The following is a 25,793-nucleotide window of genomic DNA, read 5'->3' on the forward strand; positions in this document are numbered from 1 at the left end:
TGAAAAACAAGATCCGAAGCCGGGAGGCGTGGGCCAGACTGACACGCCCCACGTGGAGGTGTGGGGGTGAGAAGAGATCAACCAACGAACTTAAATACTCATGGGCGCAGCCCGTGGGCACGGGCGATAGGGTGGTGAAGGCCTGGGTGGGTAGGGGCTGGGAGGAGGGAGGGAAAGGGAGGAAGGGAGGTCTCTGTAACACTATCAACAGTAAAAATATATTTTTTATAAAAAGAAGCACAAGCCGTGTCCGGGGACAGAGGGCCCTGCTCCATTCCCAGGGAGACACAGACCAGCTCAGAACATCCCACCTCCACGGCCCCAGACGCAGCCTCCCAGCCCCGGGGGTGGGGGTGGGGGTTGTGACAAGAACGAGGGAGAATCATCCATCTCCCAGCAGCAGGGCCATGGGGCGCTCAGGTTCCCCAGGTGGCTCTGACCTTCCTTCCCCGAGGTCGCCGGGGAGACAGGTGCTGGGGAGGAGCCTGGACCAGTCTGCCCGGGGGGGTGTAGCCACCAGCCCCCCCCCCACAGAGGAACCGTGCCTTTCTCAGCCCCCACCCCAATTTCCAAACGAGAGAGAGAGAGAGAGAGAGAGAGAGAAATATCCATGATGAGAGAGAGTCACTGATCGGTGGCCTCCTGCATGCCCCCCACTGGGGATCGAGCGCATAACCAGCGCATGTGCTCTGACCGGGAATCGAACCCTGACCTCCCGGTTCATAGGTCGACGCTCAACCACTGAGCCACACCAGCCGGGCCCAAAGAACCCCGTCCTCAGAGGATTCAACGCCATGTACCCCAAAATGTAAAAGAGCCACAGGTGGGGCTGCCCTGGGGGGAGCAGGCAGGGGGCAGATCTTCCAGAATATGGTCACTGTTTCCTCCCCTGCCCCCCACCCTGTGCACCCCAACTCAGGGCAGAGAGCCTGGGAGGGGAGCCCCGTGAAGGATGGCAACGCAGGACCCTGCACACCCACCCAGGACGTGCCAGGCTGAACCGGGGACCTTTCCTTCCCCCCGAGCAGGGGTGGGAGTGGGGTACATGGCCTGGAATGAGTTGGCACCCCCTCCTCCTGCCCGGGGGGGCACCCCATCCGGAGCCCCCAGCCCTCAGGCTCCGGAGGGAAGCTCCTCCCTGGGGCAGCTGCCCCCAGTAGAGTCCCCTTCACGCATCATCGCACCCCATCGCTCGGCTAAAAATGGTTCTCTGGTGTTCAGCCTGGGCGCCTGCCCACAAATTAGCGTCTCCTACGCTGCCTCCTGGGATGGGCCCCATGGAGGACCCCGGGGAGCCAGGCGGCCTCCCCGAAGGGACGGGGCACCGCAGGGTCCCCTCTGGAGGAGACAAGCCTGGGTGAGGCTCCTTTCCCGGCTTTCGGGACCCCCCACCCAGGCCCCCCAGCCTCAGTGTGGCAGCTCTGTCCTGGGCCCCCCCGCCCAGCCACAAACCTTTCCACCCACGGAGCCCCTCCCCTCCCTCTCCTCCTCCAACTCACAGCTTCACCTGCAGCAGCCCAGGGGGGAGAAGAACCCCGTTTCTGGGAGAAGGGGCCGCCAAGCCGGGTCCCTCCAGCTCAGGGTCCAGATACACCCACACACACACACCTCTCACCCCCCCACACCCTCCCCCCACCTCTCACCAAGCCTGAGCTCCCACCTGAACCTGCCAGACCCGGAGGGAAGCCCAGCGCTGCTGGTCTGATGCTCAGTCTGACTCTCCTCCCATCCGGTCCCCAGGGGTCAGCCCCCTGGAGGGGAGAGCCCTCCCCAGGCCCATGCGCAGGGCGCCCACCCAGCAGGTGCCCCAGCCTGAAGCCGGGCGGGCGCAGGCGGGCACAAGCGGGCGCTCCAGTCGGTACTCACAGGTAGGCGGTCAGCGGGGCCAGGTCCGGGGGCACCGTGGAGAGCCCCAGCTCCGAGCAGTCCGCCGCCAGCATGACGCCGTCCTCGCGGCAGCGGCAGGGGGCCGGGCAGGCGGCGGGCTCGGGGCCGGAGCCAGGCTGCGGGGCGCACGGGACGGCGCAGAGCAGAGCGCACAGCCGCAGCCACGGGGTGCGCAGCCCTGGCGCGCAGGGCATCGCGGCGGCGGCGGGCGGGCACCTGGCGGCGGGGCGCACCGGGGACGCAGCCAGGAGGGCGCTGCGCCGTCACCGCCGGGGCGCGAGGCGGGGGCGCCCGCGGGCTCTGCTCCGGGCGGGCGGGCGGGCGGGCGGGCGCGCGGGGACCGTGCAGTCAGCGCTGGTGCGCTCCTCCAGCTCGCGGGCTGGGCTGGGCGCGGGAGGGAGACGCGCGGAGGAGGAGTCAGGGAGACTTTGTGCGCCCGGCTCGCCCCTGCCCGCCTTCCTCGGCGCTGGCAGGAGTTCCGTCCAGGAAAGAAAAACAGCCGCGGAGCCCAGGACAGCGGCGGCGCCCGCCTCCCCGGGACCTGCGCTCGTCTGGACCGGGGCCCAGGGCCGAGGCTTGCGCGCTCAGACCCTCTCCTCCCGGGGGAGCAGCCATGGGCCACCGGGGGCGCGGAGGAGGCCCGCGGGAAGCCACCTCCGGAGTCTCCGTAGGGCCCGGCCGGTGTGGCTCAGTGGTTGAGCTTCGACCTCTGAACCAGGAGGTCAGGGTTTGATTCCCGGTCGGGGGCACGTGCCCGGGTTGTGGGCTCCATCCCCAGTGTGGGGTGTGCAGGAGGCAGCAGATCCCTGATTCTCCCTCGTCACTGAGGTTTCTTTTTCTTTTCTGTTTGCACCACAGGTAGCTTTAGGCAGCTGTGACTTTAACACTAAATCTTTACATTTGTTCACATTTATCTTGACGGCCGAGGCACCAGGTAGGTCTGTGTTTACGTGCATAAGGTTTTTTGTGTGTTTTTTTAACATTCTATTGAGTCTTCACAGAGAGGAAGGGAGAGGGACAGAGAGTTAGAAACATCGATCAGCTGCCTCCTGCACGTCCCCCACTGGGCATGTGCCCGCAACCAAGGTACATGCCCCCAGCCGGAATCGAACCCGGGATCCTTGAGTCCTCAGGCCGACGCTCTAACCACTGAGCCACACCGGCCAGGGCTATGGACATAAGTTTTGATAAACTTTAGCTCTTCATCGTCGATGTGCTTTATGGTGGTGAATGATAAAACAGACACGTATCTATATATATTTTATGTATTCATGACATACCTAACTTTTTCCTTCTCATTTTTTTGGGGGGGCGGGATATTTCTAGGCTATGCAGCTCATCATTGATGTTTCTATTCCTCTCTCCCTCTCCCTTCCTCTCTCTGAAATCATTTTTTTTAAAAAAAAAAACCATATTGAAAACTGGGGAACTGGAGGACAGGGGATAGGGGCCGCCCTGTACTGCTCGTGGGGACACACACGGGGTGTCCCGGCGTCCCCCCAAGCCAGGGTCCCTCAGAGAGCGCTGTGGTCCACAGCGCCACCTGGTGGCTGCTCCGAGGACGCTGCCCGGAGGCTCGTGGAAAGGAAGATGCAGATGGCCCAGCCCGCGAGCCCTCCCCCGTCTGACTCCTAACCCCTTCTCTGCCGAGAGCAAGACCAAGTGGACACACTGAGGACCAGCAGGGGCCAGCTGGACGCTTGAGAACCTGGTCCCCTGCTTCCCCAGCCAGGGTGGCCCCAGGGACACCCCCCACGCACCCCCCAACACACACACACACCAGGGCCACTCCTGCGAGGAGAACGAGTGCCACCTGGTGGTCGAACTGGGGAACTGCAGGAGTGCTCACCCACTCACGGGTCTTCGTGGCCACGGTCAGCGGGACGAGGATGTGCACCTGCTGGTCCCACCCCAGCAGCCGGAAGTCCTCCAGGACTTTCCCGAGAGCCCGCCCCCCCCCCCGCGGGTGGCAATGAATTCCTGCGTGTGTGCGTGTAGCCCTGTGGGGGCGGAGGGCAGGGCATGTGAGTTGGGGACACCTTAGCCCCCCCCGGACCCCACTGTACATGCACACACAGGCACACGTGGGGGCCCCAAGAGCTCGGGCCAGGCCCAGCCAGCGAGGCTCAGTGGTTGAGTGTCGGTCAACCTCTGAACCGGGAGGTCAGGGTTCGATTCCCGGTCAGGGCACAGGCCGGGCTGTGGGCTCGATCCCCAGTGGGGGGCGTGCAGGAGGCAGCCGGTCAATGCTTCTCTCTCATCATGGATGCTTCTCTCTCTCTCTTACTTCCTCTCTGACATCAATAAAAATATTTATTTTTTAAGAAAACTCTATTCTTCCAGAGATGAAAAGTCCCGGTGCAGCTTCTGGGACTGGAGGCCAGCTCAGCTGCCCCAGCTCAGGCCCAGCCGGCTGCCTGCCCTTCCCCTGCACCTCCTACCCCAACCTTCAGGGCTGCCGGCCCCCCGGGCCCTGCACTGGGGGAGGGGGGCTCCAAACCGCCCTGCAGACTCAGCAGATGTTCCTGCTCTGTGTGTGCGTGCACATGTGTGTGTGCATGTGTGTACGTGCACATGTGTGCGTGCACGTGTGTGTGTGTACATGCACATGTGTGTGTGCTTGTGTGCGTGTGTGTGTGTGCATGCACATGTGTGCTCTTCCAAAGAGGCCTGGGGAGGGCAACTAGGGGAGCTGATGTGAGAGAGAGGCTGGCCAAGTATGCCTAGGACCCCCGATGCCCTGTGGGACCCCCCTCACCTAGGGCACCTCCGGCCGAGTCCCTGCAGCAGCCGAAGGGGGGGACATGGGTGGAAACCCTGCCTCAGAATCTAAGGGGAAGAGGTGCTGCCAGCACGGTTTAGGGGGGCTCAGAGCCTCCCCACGGGGGGGGGGGGGCTGTTGAGGACAGCACACCTGCCGGCCGGAGCAGCTGGGTGCGGGTGGAGGTGGGGCCCCGGAGCAGCTGCAGACAGGTAGCCAGCACCCTCCCCGCCCGACCTCTCCATTCAGCAAAAACCATCCCACAGCCTGAGTCTCGTCCCCACCAACCACTCCCTCAGACGAACCCACATCCTCTCCCTCAGGTCTTCTCGAGGTCTCAGCACCCCACTGCTTCCTCTGGGGGGGGTGGCGGCCGGGGGGGGGGTGCAGGGCCAGCCTGGCCCCAGCAGCTGGCCCAGCCCCGACCCCCCTCCCCCTTTGGAATGGGATACGGGGCAGCCTGCGGTTTGGGGCCCTGGTGGGTGCTCAGTGGATAGAGCATCTGCCTGCGGACCCGGTCGAGGGCACACACCTGGGTTGCAGGCTCCTCCCCGGCCCAGGCCCTGGTCAGGGCACGTGCAGGAGGCAGCCCATCAATGTGTTTCTCTCACTAGATGTTTCTCTCTGCCTTTCCCTCTCTCTTCCTCTCTCTCTCAAAATCAATGGAAAAGTATCCTCAAGGGATAGATATATATCCACACACATATCCATCCGACCCTGGCCCCTGGCCCCCGCCACCTGGCTCTCTGCCCAGGAGCTCAGCTTCCAGCCCCTCCGACTGCTGTGGGACCAGCCTGGTGAGGGGAGGGAGCTCACAGCCCTCAGGGCTCGGCCGTGGAAACCGGGGCACGGCCGCCCTCAGCCGCGGGGGAGGCTGGCTGCTTCCTCCTCCCGCCCTGTGCGCCCCGAGCTTCCGTTCTCGGCAACAACCACCAGCGTGGCCCAGAGGGGCTGCCCTCCTTCCAGCCCCCTGCCCCCCTCTGACCTCAGGGCCCCACTAGTGGTGGGTAGTTTGGGGGCAGCTGAGGCAGAGGCCAGCCTCAGGGTGCCTCCCACAGGTAACCAGGTGGTCCTGCCCCACCCCCGTCTCAGGTACCAACTACTGCCCAGCTCTGATCAGCCCCTTTGGGGGAAACCACCCCCAGAGGAGCATGAACGAGGGAGGGAGGGAGGGAAGGGACAGGGAGAGGGAGAGAGAATCATGGACCGGCTGCCTCCTGCACGCCCCACACTGAGGATCGAACCCGCAACCCGGGCATGTGCCCCGACTGGGAATCAAACCGTGACCTGGTTCATAGGTGGACGCTCGGCCACTGAGCCACGCCGGCCGGGCTATAAGCCTTCTGAGTAGATGTCAGAGTTCTGGGAGGAGGCCCGGAGGGGGCTGGGGCTGCAAAGGCCCCCCAGTCCCCCCTATAAGCTGTCTCTGCTACCTCTGCCGCCTCTGTCTCCCAGTGGCTGGCCCATCTCCAACCAGAGGCAGCTGGGAGCTAGGGTGTGGCTTGGGGCCTGGGGTGACCCTTGGGGCCCGGCCTGGGCCCCTCTGGCCCATCACCTCTGCTCTGGGAAGACCCAGCCTGGCCGTGAACTCCCCACTCCGGGAGGGGCCAGTGCGGCCAGGCCGGGGCTCCGAGGCCGAAGCAGAGACGTGGACGTCAGGCTCGGGCCCGGGTCACGGAGCAGCCACCACCTGGGGTCCGCTCGCTCTGCCCAGCGAGCAGGCGGAGGCTGGACCTGATCGGCCGGCGGAGGAACGGCCCAGGGAAGGGGTTTGGAGTGGGGGAGCTGGGAGGGTCAGAAATATCGGCTCCCGTGCAGTCCCAGGGCAGAGGCTGGGGGACGCTGCCCGCCTGTCCCAGGGCCCCAGCAGGAGGCTCCGACCCCTGGCGGCGGCAGGAGGGCAGCAGGCAGCTGGGTGTGCGTGGGTGGCAGCGAGGAGGGGCGGAGGGAGGAAGCTGGCTTCCTGAAGCTTCCTTCGCCTCAAAGACAGACCGACAGACAGACAGACAGCTGTCCAGAGGCAGCCTGGGGGGCACAGCTGTGTTGGTGAGTCCGGTAGGAGGGGAGGAGGCGGCCTGTGGCCCCGCGGATGGCGGGAACCCCAGGGAGACGGGTGGGGGGCCTCGGAGGAGGTTGCGCTGGGTGCCCCGGGGCCAGCGGGCAGACGGGTGCAGATCTAGCCGAGGTCCCTGCAGGGGGCGGATGGGGGCTGCGGGGGAGCAGAGCTAAGGAGCCCCTTTGCACCCCTCACATCTGCACGGGCCGCTCTGCCCTCCTCGCCCCGGCCCCTGTGGCCTTAGGGACTCTAAGCCCCCCACCCCCCCACACACACACACACCTCAGAAGCCATGACCCTGGCTCTGGAGCACGGGGACTGCCCCCCAAGAGGAGGTGGCACCAGACCTCCGTGCCCCTCTCTTGCCCCAGCCCCGGCTGCACCATTTGAGGTCGGCTCGGTGAGGCCATTTCCTGTGACGGTTGGGGAGCTGGGGGGATGGGCCGAGGAGGAAGGAACACCCCCAAATCTCCCTCCTTGGATGAGACCCCCGAAGCCAGGATGGACTGGGGGCGAGGGGAGGCCGCTCGCAGTCAGGAAAGGGTCTCACCAGGGGCTCCCCTGGGTGCCCCCGGCTGCACGCGGCCTCAGGTTGCCGCTCAGAGAGGAGGCCTCACGGGGGCTGGGCTGACAGGTGGCGGCTGCGGGCGGTCCCCGCCCTTCCACACGCAACGGCCACTGGAGTTTCCTCCCGGCCCCCCTCACCTGGGCCCCGGCCTGGGGCCCCCGAACTTTGGTCTCGGGCAGCCCCTCCGCCCGCTCGGCCCAGCCCGGCCCCTCCCGGATCCTTTTCTATCTTCGCCCACAATCTCCTCTCTCCTCTCGCCCTTCCGCTCACCCCAGGTGGCTGGCTGCCCCGGGGCCCCATGGAGAACCTGGCTTCCCACGGTGACAGTGACACGCACACACACACGCACACACACGCACACACACACGCACACGCACACGCACACACACGCCAGAGAAAACAGGAGGCCGAGGGCGGGAGGCAGCCTGGGCCGGGGGTCCCTTTCCCGCCCCCCAGGCCGACAGTCAGCAGCCCAGGGCTCTGTCTTGCAGGCGAACCTCATGGCCGAGTGAGCCTGCCCCGGCCGGCACCCGCCCAGCATGGTCCAGGCCCGTGGGGGGCAGCCATGACCCAGCCTCCGCCCGCCCAAGCGCCAGCCAAGAAGCACGTGCGGCTGCAGGAGAGGTGAGACGCTCCCCCGGGGAGGGGCCTTCCTGGCCCCGAGCCCCCCACTCGGCCCCCTGTCCCCTCTGGTGGTCCCCACTCCAGCCCTGAGAGCTGAGCCCAGACTACAGTCTGGAAAGGAAACCCAACTGCCTCATTTGCATGTCGTTTGCATGTCATTTGCATGTCATGTCTGGGGCAGTTTCATGTCCACCTTGTCCTTGTCCCAGGTCGGGTGGCGAGACCCTGGAGGTCCCAGGGACCCGGTGGGGAGGGGGGACAGGTGGACGGCCACCCTGCTCTGGGGAGCGGAGCTGAGAAGGGGCCGCAGCCCCGGAACCCGCTGGGCCCCAGGTTGCGGAGGCGGGAGGTGCCGGGTGACAGGGACTGTGGCAGCGGAGCCGTCCTCCGTCACGGGCTCACCAGGCCCCGCGTCCGTGCCCGCAGGCGGGGCTCCAGCGTGGCCCTGGTGCTGGACGTGCGGTCCCTGGGCGCCGTGGAGCCCATCTGCTCCGTGAACACCCCTCGGGAGGTCACCCTGCACTTCCTGCGCACGGCCGGGCACCCCCTCACCCGCTGGGCCCTGCAGCACCAGCCCCCCAGCCCCCAGCAGCTGGAAGAGGAGTTCTTGGTAAGGACTCGGGGGTCACCCGCCCTGGGCACGGTGCGGGGTGTGGGGGCCTCCTCTCAGGGCCCTTAGGGAAGGGGACCCCGGGTTTGATTCCCAGTCAGGGCACAGGCCTGGGCTGTGGGCTTGATCCCCAGTAGGCACGGTCCTCCTCTGCCCTCCACCCACCCAGCCCTGCATGGGGCTGCCAGGAGGGGCCAGGCAGTCAGGGCCCAGCTCCCCCAGAAAAGGGGACAGGGGACGGGGGCTGGGCAGGGGTGCCAGCCATTCACTGGTGTCTCCCCCCCCGGCCCCGGCCAGAAGATCCCCCCGAACTTTGTCAACCCCGAAGAGCTGGATGTCCCCGGGCACGCCTCCAAGGACCGATACAAGACCATCTTGCCAAGTAAGGATGGTGGCCGCAGGGAGCAAGGGGGCGGGGACGCGGTCCCGGGGCCAGAGGCGTTCAGAAGGCAGGACGCACGCAGGACGCACGCGGGACGCATGGCTCAGCCTGGGAAGAGGCAGCGAGCACACACGGGCCTTTGCTCTCAGCAGACCCCCCAACGCCGCACGGCTGGGGGAGGGCGCGACCCACAGCCACACCAGCACCAGCAAGAGTCCATCTCCCACATGGGGGGGCTCCCGGGGGACCCCGCTCCCCGACGAGTCCCTCGAAACGTCCCCCGATGTCGGTGGTACAGTATGATGATCCCGATTTTATTTTTTTAAATATATTTTTGTTGATTTCAGAGAGAGGAAGGGAGAGGGAGAGAGAGAAACATCCATGAGGAGAGAGAATCACTGATCGGCTGCCTCCTGCACGGTCCCTACTGGGGATCGAGCCCACAGCCCGGGCCTGTGCCCTGACCGGGAATCGAACCCGGGACCCTTCCAGTCTGCAGGCTGATGCTCTATCCACTGAGCCACACTGGCTAGGGCCTGATCCCTTTTACAAATGGGGAAACCGAGTCACAGGGACACTGCCAATGTCGCCCTCGATCACCAAAACCCAGTGGCCCCAAACCTCCTTCCAGCTCTTCCACCCACGTGGGGGACCCCAGCCAAGGCCTGCGGGGGGGGGGGGGGGAGGAGGTACCATCGGGGGCGCCCAGAGAGGGGCCTGAGGACTCGGAGTTGGAGGTGGGGGCACAGTGACCCGGAAGGAGATGGGGTCACGGGGGCGGGGGGAGGCGGGCTGGGAGCTGGACCGGCCTGGGACCCGCAGCCGCTCCCTTTCAGAGGCAGCAGGAGGCCTGCGGCCCTGAGGCCATGGAGACGCTCCCTCCCGCCCCACCCCCTCTGAGCAGCCTTATCCGGCCCGCGTACCCCGAGTACCCCGGCAACACCCAGTCCTGGGGGCCCGGCTCAGCGCCTGCCGGTCCTCGTCTCCCAGGGGCCCAGCCCCTGCCCGCCTGGCGGGGGGCCAGGCAGCAGCCCTGTTCTGCCCTGATTGTACCCAACCCCCAACCGCAGAGGGCAGGTCCCTCTGCCTGAGACGCTGGGGGCCCCACATACCCTCGGCCCAGAGCCAGGCGGGCACCGGGGGAGCCGAGTGCCCTCCCTTCCTCGGGAGCTGGTCTCCGCATCCCACTGGGACGGGCGCTGGGAACGCCCTGGGCCTCGGAGGACGGGCTGACACCCACTCACCTCCGGGTGATTGTAGGCGGCTCACTCACCGGAATCCCATATCCGCCCCCAGGAAAGCTTCCTGCAGCCCCGGCCAGTTTGGCTCCGGGGATAGAGTGTCGGCCCAAGGACGGGGGGTCCCCGAAGAACCGAGCGTAGGCCCCAAAGGCCGAGATAGGCCCCCGAGGGCCAAGCCTCGCCCCCGAGAGCACAGCCTACTCCCCGCAGGCCTAGCCAAGCCCCTCACGGCTGAGCCCAGGCCAGAAGGCTGGAGCCTCAGCGTCGAGCGTGGCCCCAAGGAGTTGAATCAAGGCCAGAAGAGGAACATCTCGTCCCCGCGGATGGTCTTAGCCCCAAAGGGCTGACCCCTGCCCCGAGGGCGGAGCCGAGGCCCTCAGAGGCCGACCTGGTCCCCCAGGGCCTGCCCAGCCGCGAGGGGCAGAGCCCAGGTCTGCAGAGCCCTGTGCTGGGTCGGGGAAGCTTTGACTTCATTCGCTCACTTACAGGAGCAGAGAGGAGGCCTGTAGGGGGTGGCAGGCCGGTCCCCGGCCCTGGTCAGGGGCAGCCGATCGCCCGTCCCTCACGTCGAGGCTTCTCTCTGCGTCTCCCCCTCCCTTCTACTCTGACTAGAAGCCGACGGGGAAATATCCTCAGGCCCAGCCTGCTCGGCTCAGTGGGAGGCGGGTAGCAGGTCAGCCCGGGTTCGATTCCGGTCCAGGGCACGTGCCTCCCTTGCAGGCTCCTCCCCGGCCCGGCCCTCACGGTGATGTCTCTCCATCTCTCCCCCTCTCTCCCCCTAAAAATCGATGGGAAATATCCTCGGATGAGGATCAACAACAAGAAAGTCAGAGAAGCTTCCTCCTCCACAGCATCTCTTCAGTCCCTGGGATAGGACCCTGCCCTCCACCAGCCGACATCCATCCATCCCTCCTTCCTCGCCAGCCCCCCACACAGCCCCCCCGCACCCCGCTACCTCCCCTGATGGCGGCCCTGCCCCTGCCCCTCTCCTGCTCTGAACCACACGCCGTGGCTCCCAATGTCGACGCAGAAAATAAGTCGCCGGCTCCGTACGGGCGATGCTATAACCACAGGGCCCCTCCTCCCTCCGGCCCTGCTGGAGGCGGGGTTCCCAGGTCACCGTTTGGCCTCTGACCTCCGGCCCCTGGCCTCTTGACTCCCCAGATCCCCAGAGCCGCGTGTGTCTGGGCCGGGCACGGAGCCAAGAGGATGGGGACTACATCAACGCCAACTACATCCGAGTGAGTGGCCGGATGGCCGGGTGGGGGCTGGGTGGGGGTTCCTCCCGTGGGGGCCGGAGGCTTCCGGCTCAGACCCACGGCCGTCCTGCCGGGCCGGCCCAGGTACCGACGTCCCCACAACGCCCCCCAGAACCCAGCAGCAGTCTCCCCTCTCCCTCTCCCTCTCCCCCTTCCCCTCTCTCCTTCACTGCCTTGCAGTAGCGCCCTCTAGGGGCCTGAAGCGGTAGGACGGGGTCAGCAGGTGCAGGGAGGTGGAAGGCCGTGAGGCTGGGACCCAGGTGGACTGAGGTCCGGCTCAGAGAAAGGAGGGCTGGCCAGACGCTGCTTCCTCTCGCTCCTAAGCGCACGGGAGCCAGATGCAAAGGGAAACGTTCACCCCACGAATGTCGAGGCGTAGCTTCGTGTTTTGTGCGGGGAGAACGCGGGGGAGAGGGGAGCCGAGGGTTTAAAGAGGCCTCATGTGCGCTGGTCCCGCGGTAACTGTGAGTCTGACCTGCACTGTGTTCCTGCAAAGCCGGGGTGATGCCCAGTTCACAGATGGGGAGGCTGAGGCTCACAGTAGCCCATCGCTTGCTGGTGGTGGCACAGCCAGCCAGCAGCCGGACAGGGGTGGCACCCAGATGGTCCTCACCCCAGAACCCACGTCCTTCCCACCGTGTGCTTCTGGTGTGTGCATCTGTGCATGTGTCTGCGTGTGCATGTGTGTCTCTGTGTGCACATGTGCACGTGTGTGCATGCGTGTGTCTACGTGGGCACACCTGCATTCTATATGTGCATGTGTCTTGTGTGCACATGTGCAGCTGTGTCTGTGTGTGCATATGTGTCTCTGTGTGCATGTGTGCACGTGTGTCTGTGTGTGCAGCTGTGTCTGTGTGTGCATGCGTGTCTGTGTGTGCACATGTGTCTGTGTGCACATGTGTCTGTGTGTACAGCTATGTCTGTGTGTGCACATGTGTCTGTGTGCATGCATGTCTGTGTGTGCACGCTTACTGCTTCAGCCTGATCCTAGGACCTGCAGAGCGTGGGTTTCCCGGAGTCTCCTCTGGCTGTTCCTCAGCCTCCCCCTGTGCGTCCCCCCCTCCCCCCCCCCCAGGGCTACAACGGGCAGGAGAAGGTCTACATCGCGACCCAGGGCCCCATGCCCAACACGGTGGCGGACTTCTGGGAGATGGTGTGGCAGGAGGAAGTGCCGCTCATTGTCATGCTCACCCAGCTCCGCGAGGCCAAGGAGGTAGGAGCAGAGCCCCCGTCCACACACACCCCCCACACACACACCCCGACTCGGGGCAGCTCAGAACCCCCCAGAGGCCGAGAGCACATGTAGGCAGGCCCAGCGTGCCTGACTCAGAGTCCCTGAGATGCACCCCGTGGAGCTGGGTGAGCATCTCATCTGCAGGGGAGGGTGGGAGTCAGGGGGGATGGGGGTGGGGAGGGGACCCACTCCCCTGTCTGCTGCCCTGGCCCCGCCCCCGATGACAGCCCCTCCCCCTGACTCCCAGCCCCCTCCCTCCTAGAAATGTGTCCACTACTGGCCCACGGACGAGGACACCTACGGGCCGTTCCGGATCCGCGTCCGAGAGGAGAGGGAGCTCCCGGAATACACCGTGCGGCAGCTCACGGTCCAGGTACAGCCTGGCCCACCGGGCAGCCCGGCCGCCCTAGCTGCTCAGGGACTGGGGCCATCCTCCCCTGGGAGCCAAGGATTGATCATCGAGCCTTTCTCTTTTTTATAATATATTTTATTGATCTCAGAGAGGAAGGGAGACGGGGGGAGAGAAACATCCATGATGATGAGAGAGAATCACAGATCGGCTGCCTCCTGCACACCCCCCACTGGGGATGGAGCCTGAAACCCGGGCCTGTGCTCTGACCGGGAATCAAACCGCGACCTCCTGGTCATAGGTCGGTGCTCAGCCACTGAGCCACGCCGGCCAGCGTCCCTTCCGACGGGAAGGAGTGTGACGGGCAGGAGAAGGGCTGACCCTCCGGCTTGTGGTCCTTGACCACCCCCGGTGTCATTCGGCCTGGCCCTCCCTGGCACCAGGGAAGAAGGCAGCCGCGTCCTCCCCTGACCCCGGGCCCCGCCCCTGTCCCCACGCCAGCACCAGGAGGAGTGCCGGTCGGTGAAGCACGTCCTCTTCTCGGCCTGGCCTGACCACCAGACCCCGGAGTCGGCCGCACCACTGCTGCGCCTGGTGGCCGAGGTGGAGGAGAGCCCAGAGGTGACCACCAGCTCGGGGCCCATCCTGGTCCACTGCAGGTACCTGGCCCCGCCCCCTCAAGGCGCCTGGCCCCGCCCCCACTGCAGGTACCTGGCCCCGCCCCCCTCACAGGTGCCTGGCCCCGCCCCCCACCCAGCCCAACCCAGACATTGGCCAGAGAAGGTTTCCCTGGACAAAGGCAGTCTGAGCTACTCTGAGGGGAAGGGGGCCTGGTCCAGGCAGGTGGAACAGCATGTGCAAAGGCCCAGAGACGAGATGAGCTATTCACATTGATGCATTGCTGCAAGTGGTTAGAAGCCAGGGGACCTGGAGGTCATGGGGGGGTAGGAGGGTTAATAAGAGAAGATTCTGGAAAACCAGAGGATGAGGGGCCCTCGTTGGACCGGGTAAGGCACTTGGATTTGCCATTTAAAAGAATTCCTTTGGCTACAAAGTAAAAGGTGGATTCAGGGGGAGCGGGGGCCGTGCAGGGGACACGCTTAAAGCCAGGACACCATCCGGGAGTCCGTTTCCTAAAGAAAGCGGAACGCTGAGCACTGAGGCCGAGGGACAGGCGGGGGGCTCGTGCCCCCCTCTACCCCCAGCTCCCCCCCACACCCACACACGTGGCCCCGGGACCTGGGAGGAATTCCTAAGGAGGAAGGGCAAGAGAGAGAACTGTGGAGTGGCCCGAGGCGGGAGTGGGGCCGGGTGACAGCTGTGGGGAGTCTGCCGGGAGGAAGTCCTGGTCCGATAAGGCGGCCTGGGGTCAGCCAGGCCGGCGTGGGCACCGTCCGGCCGTTGGAAACCGCTGTCAACAGCTCATCAGGCGTCCACAGGGACCAGAGGGCGACCTTACAGGCTTCGAGCGCGGCCAGCCGGAAACGTAACTGGTCCAGGGCCGGCTCCTGCCTGCCACGGCCTGGCCCCTGCCCCGCCCCGCGGCCCCAGCCCCCACATAGAGGGGGTCATTTCCTGCCACTTTCCCTACAGTTTGGGGGGTTCCGGCCCCCACATCCCCAGTCACCTGTGACACCCTCCCCCCCGGCTCCATCCAGCGCAGGGATTGGCCGCACTGGCTGCTTCATCGCCACCCGCATAGGCTGTCAACAGCTGAAGGCCCGAGGGGAAGTGGACATTCTGGGCATCGTGTGCCAACTGCGGCTGGACAGGTGGGTGCGCGGGGGCGCGGGGGGCCGAGGACGCCGGGTGGCCTCGGGGTCAGAGTGCTCGTAGGCACGTGACCACCCAGCACTTGCCGCGAGAGGGGCCGCGAGGACAGGGTCGCTCGACATGCGTGAACACGGTCGGGGAACCTGAGAGCCTGCTACACACATGTGGGGTTATTACTTTTCCTTTTAAGATGATTGGGCCCCAGCCAGTTTGGCTCAGTGGACAGAGATCAGCCCTCGGACTGAAGGTTTCCGGGTTTGATCCCGGTCCAGGGCATGTATGTCAGCTGCAGGCTCCATTCGCAGCCCAGCCCTCGCTCCCCTGCCGGTGCAGGAGGCAGCCCATCGATGTTTCTCTGTCTCTCCCTCTCCCTTCCACTCTCCCTAAAAATCAATGGGAAGGTACCCCCGGGTGAGGATGAACCAAATTAACAGAAATAAGATTATCGGGAAGAGGAAACTTGGTGCCCAGGAGTGCTCCTGGCCCGACCTGAGGAATCGGGGGCCTGGCGGCTGCTGGGTCAGAGGAGAGCAGGTGCCAGTGTGGGGTGTCCCCTCCTTGGCACCCCCTCCCCAGGCTCAGCCCTGAGCAAGGGCAGGGTGCTCCCATGGGGGAGAAGGTCTGAGGAGCCGCAGGAAGGAGAGAGAAGCAGAGAGGAAGGATTGATGGGAAGGGCACTTATGGTCCCTGCTTGTCCCCACAGGGGGGGCATGATCCAGACCTCGGAGCAGTACCAGTTCCTGCACCAGACCCTGGCCCTGTACGCTGCCCAGCTGCCCGGGGAGCCCAGCCCCTGACCCCCGGCGCCCTCCGCCAGCCCAGGCGTCCCCTTCCTCAGGCCCGGGAAGGTGGGTAGGAGAAAGGGGGCCTTGCAACGCAGCGTGCGCCCCCGGCTGGGCCTGAGAAAGGGGTGCCCCCCTCAGCGAGCGTGTGTGTGGCCACCGGACCCTGATCAGCCAGGACCACGGCCGGACTTCAGGTCTTCACCACCGGCCACGCCTCTGCTTCCTCTAGTGGCCCCCAGTGGTCATCAGGGGAGCCTGCCTTTGACTCAGGACTTGAGGCCGGGAGCTGAGCAGATCTGAGAGGGACAGACGGTGCCCGGTGCCCGGAGCTCGGCCTCCGCGGGTCTGACAGGAGCATTTGTGCTTCGCTGCCGTGAAGGAAGATCAATCCAGCCGGCCGGCGTGGCTCAGGGGCTGAGCGTCGACCTCTGACCCAGGAGGTCACTGTTGCGTTCCCGGTCAGGGCACAGGCCCGGGTTGTGGGCTCCATCCCCAGTGTGGGGTGTGCAGGAGGCAGCCGATCCATGATTCTCCCTCTTCATGGATGTTTCTATCTCTCTCTCCCTCTCCCTTCCTCTCTGAAATCAATTTTTAAAAATATTTTTTCAGAAAATAAAAACATATTCATAAAAATAAAGAATTACTGGGTGGCAAGATCACCTCCATCTGGGCCCCGCCCCCCAGCCCCCCAAGACACCAGACGCAGGAACTTCTGGCCCTGACATTGGCCAAATTCTCCCCGTAGGAGGCGGTCTCTTCCTCACCCCACGTGTCCCCAGACAGAGGGAAGTCCCTGGAGGAGGGAAAGTGTGGGGACCCCCGCCCCCCTCCCCAGATTGTTGACCTGCCTCCCTCACTGCCCACTGACCCAGCTGCTCCCCTCGGAGTTGTTCTAAGTGACATCAGTGAAAGGCCAGCATCGGCCTCTAACATCCATTTCACTTGGGACCAGACGCTCCTAAACACGTGGTTCCCGTAAATGATGAGCAAAACAAGAGGGGCTGGCAAAGTCCCCCCCACGGTGCTCCCCACGGCCGGGCACACGCCAGGGGAGGGAACTGGGGGCCCCCCCAGATGCCCAGAGATGCCCACAGGCGGGAATTCCGGGAACAAAGCCTCCCACCCTCTCTCTCCCAGCGGGAGGCCTGGCCTTCGCGTCTGGGGACCGGGGTGAGCCGCCCTCTCCACCCCGGACACGCCTTCCTGTTTTCCGGGGGGCGCACCCACCCAGCCCCCCACCCTGAGGAAGGAACCGGGTGCCAGCCGGGCACGCAGGCAGCCGGGCCAGGGGGACAAATACAACGAATCGTCGCTCCTCCGCGGGGCCCGGACGCCGCCGCGGGCCAGGCCCAGCCCTGAGCCCGCGGGCCCCGCGCACCCGCCCCGGCCCCGCTCCGGCGACGACGGCGGCGAGCGGCGCGCGCGCTCGGGCGCGAGCAGGACGCGGCCCCGGCTCGGCTCCGGGCGCGCGGGGGGCGGCGGCGGCGGCGGCGGCGGCGGCGGCGGAGGAGGCGCCGAGGCCACACCCAGCGGCGAGCCGATCCGGCCGCGAGTCGCCCCGCGCCCCAGCCCCGCGGAGCCCGCCCGCCCGCCGCCCGGCGCACCCCCGCGAGCCCGGCGCACCGCGGCCGCCCGGCCGAGCAGCGCAGCCACCATGATCGCTTTGTTCAACAAGCTGCTGGACTGGTTCAAGGCGCTGTTCTGGAAGGAGGAGATGGAGCTCACGCTGGTCGGGCTGCAGTACTCGGGCAAGACCACCTTCGTCAACGTGATCGCGGTGCGTGCGGGGCGCGCGGCCGGGGCGCGGGGGTCGGCCGGGGCCTGTCTGCACCCGCCGCGCCCGGGGGAGCCGAGGTCCCCGCCTGGCCGGGCCGGGCGCCTGGGGCCTAGCACAGCCCGGAGGGACCCGGGCGGGTGCGCGCGCCCCGCTCTCCCTCCCTCCCTCCCTCCCTCCCAGCCCGACGGGGGCGGGGGACCGGGGACAGGCCTGGTGCCGGGACCCACGGCCGGCCCGAGGGGTCACGAGGCCGGAGGGATCCTCTGCCCGCCGCGCCTGGCCCCTCCGCCCCCGCGCCAGGGGGCATGACGGGGCGAAAGTGCCAGGCCTGTGCCCGCCCAGCCCGCTGCGGGTGGCTGACCCGGAGGCCCCAGGGCCTGGGGAAGGGGCCTGGGCCCCGCCAGCCCCACCCGGAGGCTTTAACCCCCTTCTCGCCAGGAAAGGAAGCCCCCGCGCTATGGAGGGGCAGGGAAGGTGTCCCCCGGGGGTAGTGGAGTCAGCTGAGGCCGGAGGCTGGAGCCAGACTCCTCCTCCAGGGCCCCCTCCCGGGCCGGGACCGGTGGCAGCTGGCACCCGGGGGTCCGGGGCGGGTGGCATCGCATCCTAAAGGGACTTTGGAGGCTCCGCCTGGCTCAGAAGTTGCAGGAGGAGGTGCCGGGGACCAGAGAGGACTTGGAGGGGCCCTGCCCACGCTGGGGCCGTGGGAGACCGTGGCCCTGAGGGCTTCCCGTAGCCCAGCCGGAGGTGGGTGCTCGGAGACGGTGCCCGGGCGTGGCGGCGGGGAAGGAGTTAAGTCTCCGTATTGGAGAAAAAGGGGAAGATGAGCTCTGGTAGGAACAAGGCTGCAGTCATGGCTGCGGCCTGCATGGCCGGAGCTTCCCAGCCCCGCTGATGGGCCGGGCGCGGGGCTCGGAGGCCGGGGCTGGGCTGCCGTGGTCCAGGGACCCGGTCCCAGCTCCCAGCTCCGGGGATTCTGCGAATGGCGGGCTGGCCAGCGACGGGCCAGCAATGCTGACGAGATGGGTCAGCAAAGCAGTGTGGCCGGCCAGCCTGGGTTCCCCCTGCCTGGCAGGTCCCGGAAGGGGCATCCGTGGCCTGAGACCCGAAGGCCCGAGGACGGTGGGAGGGACAGGGACCCTGTGCCTGGGCGGGATCGCCGGGCCCACGAGAGGGTTCCTGGCACGAAGGTTCGGGCCCTCCGGTCTACCCTGGAGTCAGACACCGCGGGTGAGGCTCGGCATTGACCCGGCTCTGAGCCCCTGGAGCAGGACACAGGGCCTGACCCTGATCCGGGCCAGCGTGGCTCGGCCTCCAGGCATTGGCACCCGGCGCCGTCTGGGGGAGAAGGGTGATCGGCCAAGAGGAGAAATAAGTGCTGCCGCCCTCATGACCGAGCTAGGTGTCCCGTCGGTCTCCAGGGTGTTCCCGGACAGGGCTCCGGGGAACCCCAGTGGTCCCGTTTCCTGGTCTGGAGGTTCCCCTCTAGGCCAGCATCCTGCCCAGAGACTGGGCGGCATGGTAGGTCGGGGGCAGAACCCCGAGTCAGGGGTGCACTGTTGGGGTGGAGAGTGTCTGGGGCGTACAGGGACCGTCCCCGTCCCCAGCCCGCGCTCCGCCTTTGGACAAGAAATCTGTCCTTCAACGCACACACCCCACAGTGCAGGCGAGTGTCCCCTTAAAGGGGCTTCCCACCCCGGCCGGTGTGGCTCAGTGGGTAGAGCGTTGGCCTATGGACTACAGGGTCCTGGGTTCAATTCCTGGTCAAGGACGTGTACCGAGGTTACCGGCTGCATCCCTGGCCCTGAAGCAACCAATTGATGTGTCTCTCTCACATCGATGTTTCTCTCTCTGTGTCTCTCCATCCCTTCCGCTCGCTCTAAAAAATCAATGCAAAAATAACCTGGGTGAGGATTAACAAAATCAATCAATAAAGGGGCTCCCCGGGAAAAGCACCCCACGGGCTGCAGGGGAGTTCCGGGGGTCGGGGTCACTCCAGGTACTCGGGCCCTTGGGCCCCCGCAGGCACCCTGCCCGCCCCGTGCATGTCCCCTGGAGAGCACCCCTCAGGGAGAAATGAAGACGCAGACCCCAGCCCACCACCCACTTCTTCCCTCTCCGTCCCCTGCGTGCGAGCTGGGGGAAAAATCACAGACAATGCACCCGTGAACCTAAAACTCGTCTGAAACGGGATGCTGGAACCGAGGGGTGTTTTTCCCTGGGGGGGGGGGGCTGTTCTCAAATACTTAAAGGTGCGCCGTGGGGAGCCGGGGGGGAGGGGGGGAGGCGTAGGAACGGGGGCGGGCGTCGCAGGAAGATGGATGTCTGACTCACAGAGGACTTTGGGGGATGGGGGCCCCCCCAAGGGGCTTCAAGGCGCAGACAAGAGTTGGGCTGGCTGACTTCAGGCTGGCTTTAGGGTCACAGTGGCCCCCCCTTATCTGCGGGGGACACATGCCCAGACCCCGAGGGATACCTGAAACCGCGGTAGCACCGAGCCCTATCTTCACCAGCTTTCTTTTTTCTTTTTCTTTTTTCCCCAATCCTCCCCCGAGGATATTTTCCCGTTGATTTTTAGGGAGAGAGGGAGAGACAGAGAGAAACATCGATGTGAGAGAGACACATCGATGGGTTGCCTCCTGCACGCGCCCCAACCAGGGCCGGGGCCGGGGAGGAGCCCGCAACCGAGGTCCGTGCCCTCGACCGGAATCGAACCCGGGACCCTTGGGTCCGCAGGCCGACGCTCCATCCACTGAGCCACACCGGCCAGGGCTCTTGACCACGCTTCCTCCTGTACGTACACACCTGGGATGAAGTTTACTTTGTGAACCAGGCTCAGTAAGAGATGGGACTGACAACAACACAGAACCATTATCACCACGAACTGGAAAAGCTACAGACTGTCTCATTGTCCTGCACGCGGCCCAGCGTGGAGCCTCCGGACAAAGGGCCGATTCACGGGCCGGGCAGCGTGGGGTGGCGCGAGATGTCATCACGCTGCTCAGAACGGCGCGCGATTTAAAACTGAGGAATTGTGGGTTTCTGGAACGTTCCCCCTTGATATTTGTGGACCGCGGTTGGTCTCCAGTGAGGAGCTTGTGAGCCAGAGACATGACCGGGGACAGGAAGTCCTCACGGGGCCCCCAATTAGCGGGGTCACAGCGGCACTGGCACCCCGTTTGCTCACGATGACGTGTGCCGGCGGGGGGTTTTCCATTTCATGGGAGCCTGTGGGTCCTCTAGTTTCTTTCCTTTGTTTTTAAATATATTTTTATTGATTCCAGAGAGGAAGGGAGAGGGGGAGAGAGAAACATCCATGATGAGAGAGAATCATCGATTGCTGCCTCCTGCACGCCCCCCACACTGGGGATCGAGCCCACAAGCGGGCAGGTGCCCCAACCGGGAATCGAACCGTGACCTCTACCACCTGCAGGGGCCGATGGGAGACCTCTGACCTCTCGCAGCTGGGAGGCCCCCGAGGGCGGGTCCTGTCGATTTCGCCCCTTTTCCAACCCCCACTTTTCCCTCCAGTCAGGACAGTTTAACGAGGACATGATCCCCACCGTCGGGTTCAACATGCGCAAGATCACCAAGGGGAACGTGACCATCAAGGTGGGCGCGGAGGGAGCGGGGCGGGGGGGGGGGGGGGGAGGGCCTGGGCGGGGGGCATGGTGGGGGGCGAAGAGGGTCTGGTTGCCTGCGGGCTGCTAGACCACCGCCCCCTCTCCTCGCTCAGCTCTGGGACATCGGGGGACAGCCCCGCTTTCGCAGCATGTGGGAGCGCTACTGCCGAGGAGTGAGCGCCATCGTGTGAGTGTCCGCGGGATCACGACCCCTGTTCCCCTGTTCCCCCGCCCAGCCCACCTGCGGGGCCCAGGCTCACAGCTGACCCCCGGGGCCCAGGCTCACGGCTGACCCCCGGGCCCCAGGCTCAGGGCTGACCCCCGGGGCCCAGGCTCACGGCTGACCCCCGGGGCCCAGGCTCACGGCTGACCTCAGGGGCCCAGGCTCACGGCTGACCTCAGGGGCCCAGGCTCACGGCTGACCCCCGGGGCCCAGGCTCACGGCTGACCCCCGGGGCCCAGGCTCACGGCTGACCCCCGGGGCCCAGGCTCACGGCTGACCCCCGGGGCCCAGGCTCACGGCTGACCCCCGGGGCCCAGGCTCACAGCTGACCCCCGGGGCCCAGGCTCACAGCTGACCCCCGGGACCCAGGCTCACAGCTGACCCCCGGGGCCCAGGCTCACAGCTGACCCCCGGGACCCAGGCTCACAGCTGACCTCAGGGGCCCAGGCTCACAGCTGACCCCCGGGGCCCAGGCTCACGGCTGACCCCCGGGGCCCAGGCTCACGGCTGACCCCCAGGACCCAGGCTCAGAGGCCTGGGCGTGCTGCAGGTCTCATGTCCGTCAGCCCAGGAGACATTCCCGGGCTCCCCGCCCCCTGCCCCCCCCAGGCCCAGGCACACGGGCCCCGAGAGCCAGAGGTGGCCGGGCGGGCACAGGCTTCCTGCCGCCCCCCCAGCTCCTGCCTCTCCCGCTCACCTCTGACGTCAGGGCTGTCCCACCGTCTCCCAGGTACATGGTGGATGCCGCCGACCAGGAGAAGATCGAGGCCTCCAAGAACGAGCTGCACAACCTGCTGGACAAGCCCCAGCTGCAGGGGATCCCGGTCAGCCTCCCGCGGGTCCCGGGGACATGGGGGTCGGGTTGGGGGGGTGGGCAGGCAGAGGGCAGAGGCCCAGCCACAGCCCCCCTGGACCTGGCAGCCCCCCTGGACCTGGCAGCCCCCCTGGACCTGGGCCGTCCTCCCTCCTCTGTAGGTCTTAGTCCTGGGGAACAAGCGAGACCTCCCGGGAGCCCTGGACGAGAAGGAGCTGATTGAGAAAATGTGAGTCAGGTGACCTCCCAACTCCCCTCCCCCCAGGCACCTGAGAGCCAGGGCCAAGGTGCTGTTCTCAGGGGTGTCCACACGGGGTCAGCAGAGCCCGCCCGCCTGGGAGCCAGCCTCCCCACCCCCCCACACCCCCACCCCCACCCCCACCCCCACCTACGGCCCATTCCTCTCTGGTTCCCCCCCAGGAATCTGTCTGCCATCCAAGACCGAGAGATCTGTTGTTACTCCATTTCCTGCAAAGAGAAGGACAACATCGGTGCGTGCGTTTGGGGGGGCAATGGGTTTGGGGGGACAGTAGGGGGGAGGGGGCAGTAGGGGGGGAGGGGGGCAGGGAGAGGCCCCTCTGGGTGATTCCGTGCCCTGGCCCCCCAAGCCCTCATGCCCACCCTTTCCTGGAAGCCCAGCGTGCGGCGACTCTCCCGGGGGTGGGGGTCAGGCCGTCGGAAGCCACAGTCTTTTTTTCCTTTTTTTCATGTACTTGCTGATTTTTTATTTTTTATTTTATTTTTTAAAAATATATTTTATTGATTTTTTACGGAGAGGAAGGGAGAGAGATAGAGAGTTAGAAACATCAATGAGAGAGAAACATCGATCAGCTGCCTCCTGCACACCCCCCACTGGAGATGTGCCCACAACCAAGGTACATGCCCTTGACCGGAATCGAACCCGGGACCCTCCAGTCTGCAGGCCGACGCTCTATCCGCTGAGCCACACCGGTCGGGGCATACTTATTGATTTTTTAGAGAGAGAGAGGGAGAGGGAGAGGGAGAAAGAGGAACATCCATGAGAGAGAAACGTCATCACTGGGCTGCCTCCTGCACCGTTGGTTCCAGGTCGACGCTGAGCCACGCCAGGCGGGCGAGGCCCGAATTCTGAGCCCCTCCCCTGCCCTGTCGGCCGTCCCCGGGGCCTGGCCTCCCACCTGTAACATCCCAGGTGGGGCGGGCGCTTCCCACACCCCCTCCTGCTCTGGTTCTCGGCACCCACCCCGACGCCCCCTGTCTGGGGCTTTCCGATGGCTCTGGGCTTCGATGCCCTGAGGGTGGGTCCTAGCTGCAGTTTGGGGAGCCCTGGGCTGACGTCACCCCTCTCTTCTCCTCCCCCCTCCCCCCCAGACATCACCCTACAGTGGCTTATCCAGCACTCGAAGTCACGGAGGAGCTGAGACTGCGGCCCCTCACCCTCGGACCAGGGACCCACCACCCAGACCTGAAGCCGAGCTCCCCGCCCAGCCCGCGTCGTCCCCCCCCCCCCGAAGCCCACCCCGCATCCCCCCGAAGCCCGCCCCGCATCGCTGGTGTGGGGAGGGGCCCTCTGGGGACCCCAGAGTCCTGTTCTGCTGAGGTTTGAACTCCTGTTTTTATTGTAAAATAAATCGCTCCCCCTGGTCCCCTAATCTCCCCCTCACCGGTCCCCTCTCCCCTGCCCCCTCCCCCACCCTGCTTCCCCCTCTCAGCAGCCCTGGCCCCAGCCCCCCCTCCCCTGTCCCCTGTCCCCCGCCCCCTTCAACACTCTTCTGTTATTGTCCTGTGTGTACAGTATATATATGTATATATATTTTAATTTTTTAATTTAAGCAAAGACTAAAATCAACCATTCGACGCTGCAGGGGGCCGGGCGGGATCCGGGAGGGGAGGAAGGGTGGCGGGCGCCTGGGACAGGTACCAGCCTGGGCACTGGTGGCCGCCCCACGCCCGTGCATGCCCACCTCCCAGCCCGGCGGTCCCTGCCTGCACGTCACGTGCCCACGGAGCCCCCAGAGGCAGCCCTCTCTGCCCCCGGCCTCCTAGGGCCCCGGGCACAGCCAGCTGCCCGAGACCACCAGGCCCGGGGGCAGGGGCCCAGCACCCCACGCCCGTGCCCGTGGCCGCAGCCCCCGGACCCTCCCAGGCCCCCCCCGCCGCCCCCACGGCACCTCGCTTTCTGTTCTGGGTTTTTTTTACAGTCGCACACGGAGAGAACGCAGCATGGGGGGTGCCTCTCTGGGCTTTGTGTTTGTTTATTGGTTTTAATTTAATGATTTGTAAAGTGATGGTCTTCTTCCTTTTTTTCTTTTTTTTTATACTTTCCAGCTCCTATTTAACCTCTGTTTGGAAAACGATTCTTGTCACTGTACCTTTTTTTTTTTTGCCTCCTAACAAACAACAACATGAATAAATTAGCCATTTTATGCTGGGGGGTGAGGTGTCAGCTGTTTTTCCGGGGGGGCCGCCAGCACCCCCACACGCACGGCACCAACAGCCACAGGGAGAGGGGGAGGCGGCGCCCACAGGCTCAAGAGGGCATTTCCCGGGCGCCTCCCACGGGTGCCCCGCCCTCGCCCGCCTCCTCTCTGCTGGCAGCTGCCAAGTGGAGCTGGGAGTCTGTTTAAGGAACAGCCTGGGGCATCGGGGTGGCGGGGCGGCGGGGGGTGGGGGTGGGAGGGGAACGGGGGCCTCTGTGTCCTCACAGCCCGGCTGTGACCTCCCTGCAGCCTGGATGGGTCCCCACGGCCCACGGCCCAGCTGGAGCCGGCTGCCTGTCCCCAGGGCGGAGCTCGGCGGCCTCCCTCCTGGGCTGGGAGGGGCAGGACCCTCCCCCCTCTGCCCACTTCCAGCCGTCGTCCCCCCTCCCCCACCCGTGTGCCCCTCCTGGTCGCCCACAGCAGCCGGCCCAGCTCACCCAAACCCTGAGCCATCTTGACCTACTTTCTCAGGAAGTCCCGCCTCCCCCCTTCTCCCCCTGGAAGCGGGGCTCCCTCACCTGGCCCTGCAGGACGAGGAGCTCCCAGAGCCTGAGCCGGCCCAGCTGCCCTCCAGGTCGGGTTAGGGTTCCAGGTCGGGGCTCCGGGCCGGGCCAGGGCTGCCCTGTGGGCTCTGAGCTGCCCCAGCCGTCCACGCCCTCCCTGGCTCCACCCCCACCCCCACCCCCCCCAGGCCTCTGGCTCTGGGTCCTCGGAGCCGGTCCAGAGGTGGCAGCCCCAGAGGACGCTCCCACGGCCGGAGGAGTTCCGGGAACGTCTGGGGGGGGTTTGGTAAACAGCTCAAGGGTCTGAGGAGGAGGCTGAAGCTGGGGTCCCCCCTCCAGCGACAGGCGCTGCCCTGGCCTGGAGCCCGGGAGCAGGAGGGGCTGTTGGGGGCTGACCTGCCTTCCTCGGGCTGCAGCCTCCAGGGAGGGGGGGCTGGAGATCAGACATCCCAGCTGGGCCTGCAGGGCAGAGGCTGATGGCACCACGGGGAGGACTGGGGCGGGGACGGGCCTGCATCCGTGTGGGCGGCCCCGTTTGGGGGGCGCCCCTGCCCATACCCACACCCACACTCCCGAGTGAGCAGCCGCCAGGCCAGGCCGCCTCTAGCCCTGCAGAGCTGAAGTCCCGAGGGGAAGGCAGGGGCTGGGGTTACCTCCCACCACCACCCCCCGCCCCCCGCCCCCCACACCGTGCTTCCCGTTTGGGGAGGGAGGTGTCCCCCACTCTGATGGCAAAGCTGAGCCAAGACTTTCAGTGACTGTGTCCTCTGACCGAAGTGAGGCTATCCCCCGCCCCCCGCCCGCCAAGTGCACGGTCCCCCACCCGCCAGCTGTGGGGGGTCCATGGGTCGACGCCCTCCCACCCGAC

The 25,793-nt window shown here is 66.0% G+C and overlaps 3 protein-coding genes across 3 annotated transcripts in view; 2 read left to right on the top strand and 1 right to left on the bottom strand.

Moving 5' to 3' along the window:
• Positions 1–2,081, bottom strand: part of LGR6 (leucine rich repeat containing G protein-coupled receptor 6) — a 37,848-nt gene extending 35,767 nt beyond the window's left edge. Inside the window, exon 1 of the mRNA XM_070401393.1 lies at positions 1,867–2,081. Within this exon, the coding sequence (XP_070257494.1) occupies positions 1,867–2,081 (215 nt within the window). The remainder of the gene's footprint in view (positions 1–1,866) is intronic.
• A 4,572-nt stretch (positions 2,082–6,653) lies between these two features.
• Positions 6,654–16,148, top strand: PTPN7 (protein tyrosine phosphatase non-receptor type 7). Its single transcript, XM_070401405.1, has 10 exons — positions 6,654–6,694; positions 7,764–7,896; positions 8,323–8,506; positions 8,804–8,888; positions 11,294–11,370; positions 12,464–12,601; positions 12,885–12,995; positions 13,473–13,630; positions 14,630–14,743; positions 15,448–16,148. The coding sequence occupies exons 2-10, from the start codon at positions 7,838–7,840 to the stop codon at positions 15,539–15,541; spliced, it is 1,020 nt and encodes a 339-aa protein (XP_070257506.1). The 5' UTR covers positions 6,654–6,694; positions 7,764–7,837; the 3' UTR covers positions 15,542–16,148.
• Positions 16,149–17,062: 914 nt separating this feature from the next.
• On the top strand, positions 17,063–23,448 carry ARL8A (ARF like GTPase 8A). Its single transcript, XM_070401404.1, has 7 exons — positions 17,063–17,306; positions 20,835–20,915; positions 21,040–21,113; positions 21,880–21,973; positions 22,125–22,192; positions 22,384–22,454; positions 23,314–23,448. Exons 1-7 carry the CDS (start codon positions 17,184–17,186, stop codon positions 23,361–23,363), a joined length of 561 nt encoding a protein of 186 aa, XP_070257505.1. The 5' UTR covers positions 17,063–17,183; the 3' UTR covers positions 23,364–23,448.
• Positions 23,449–25,793: the final 2,345 nt, after the last annotated feature.

This window comes from Myotis yumanensis, unplaced genomic scaffold (genome assembly GCF_028538775.1).
Source record: "Myotis yumanensis isolate MYYU_CA2020_CCGP unplaced genomic scaffold, mMyoYum1.0.hap1 SCAF_22, whole genome shotgun sequence".
NCBI lineage: Eukaryota > Metazoa > Chordata > Mammalia > Chiroptera > Vespertilionidae > Myotis > Myotis yumanensis.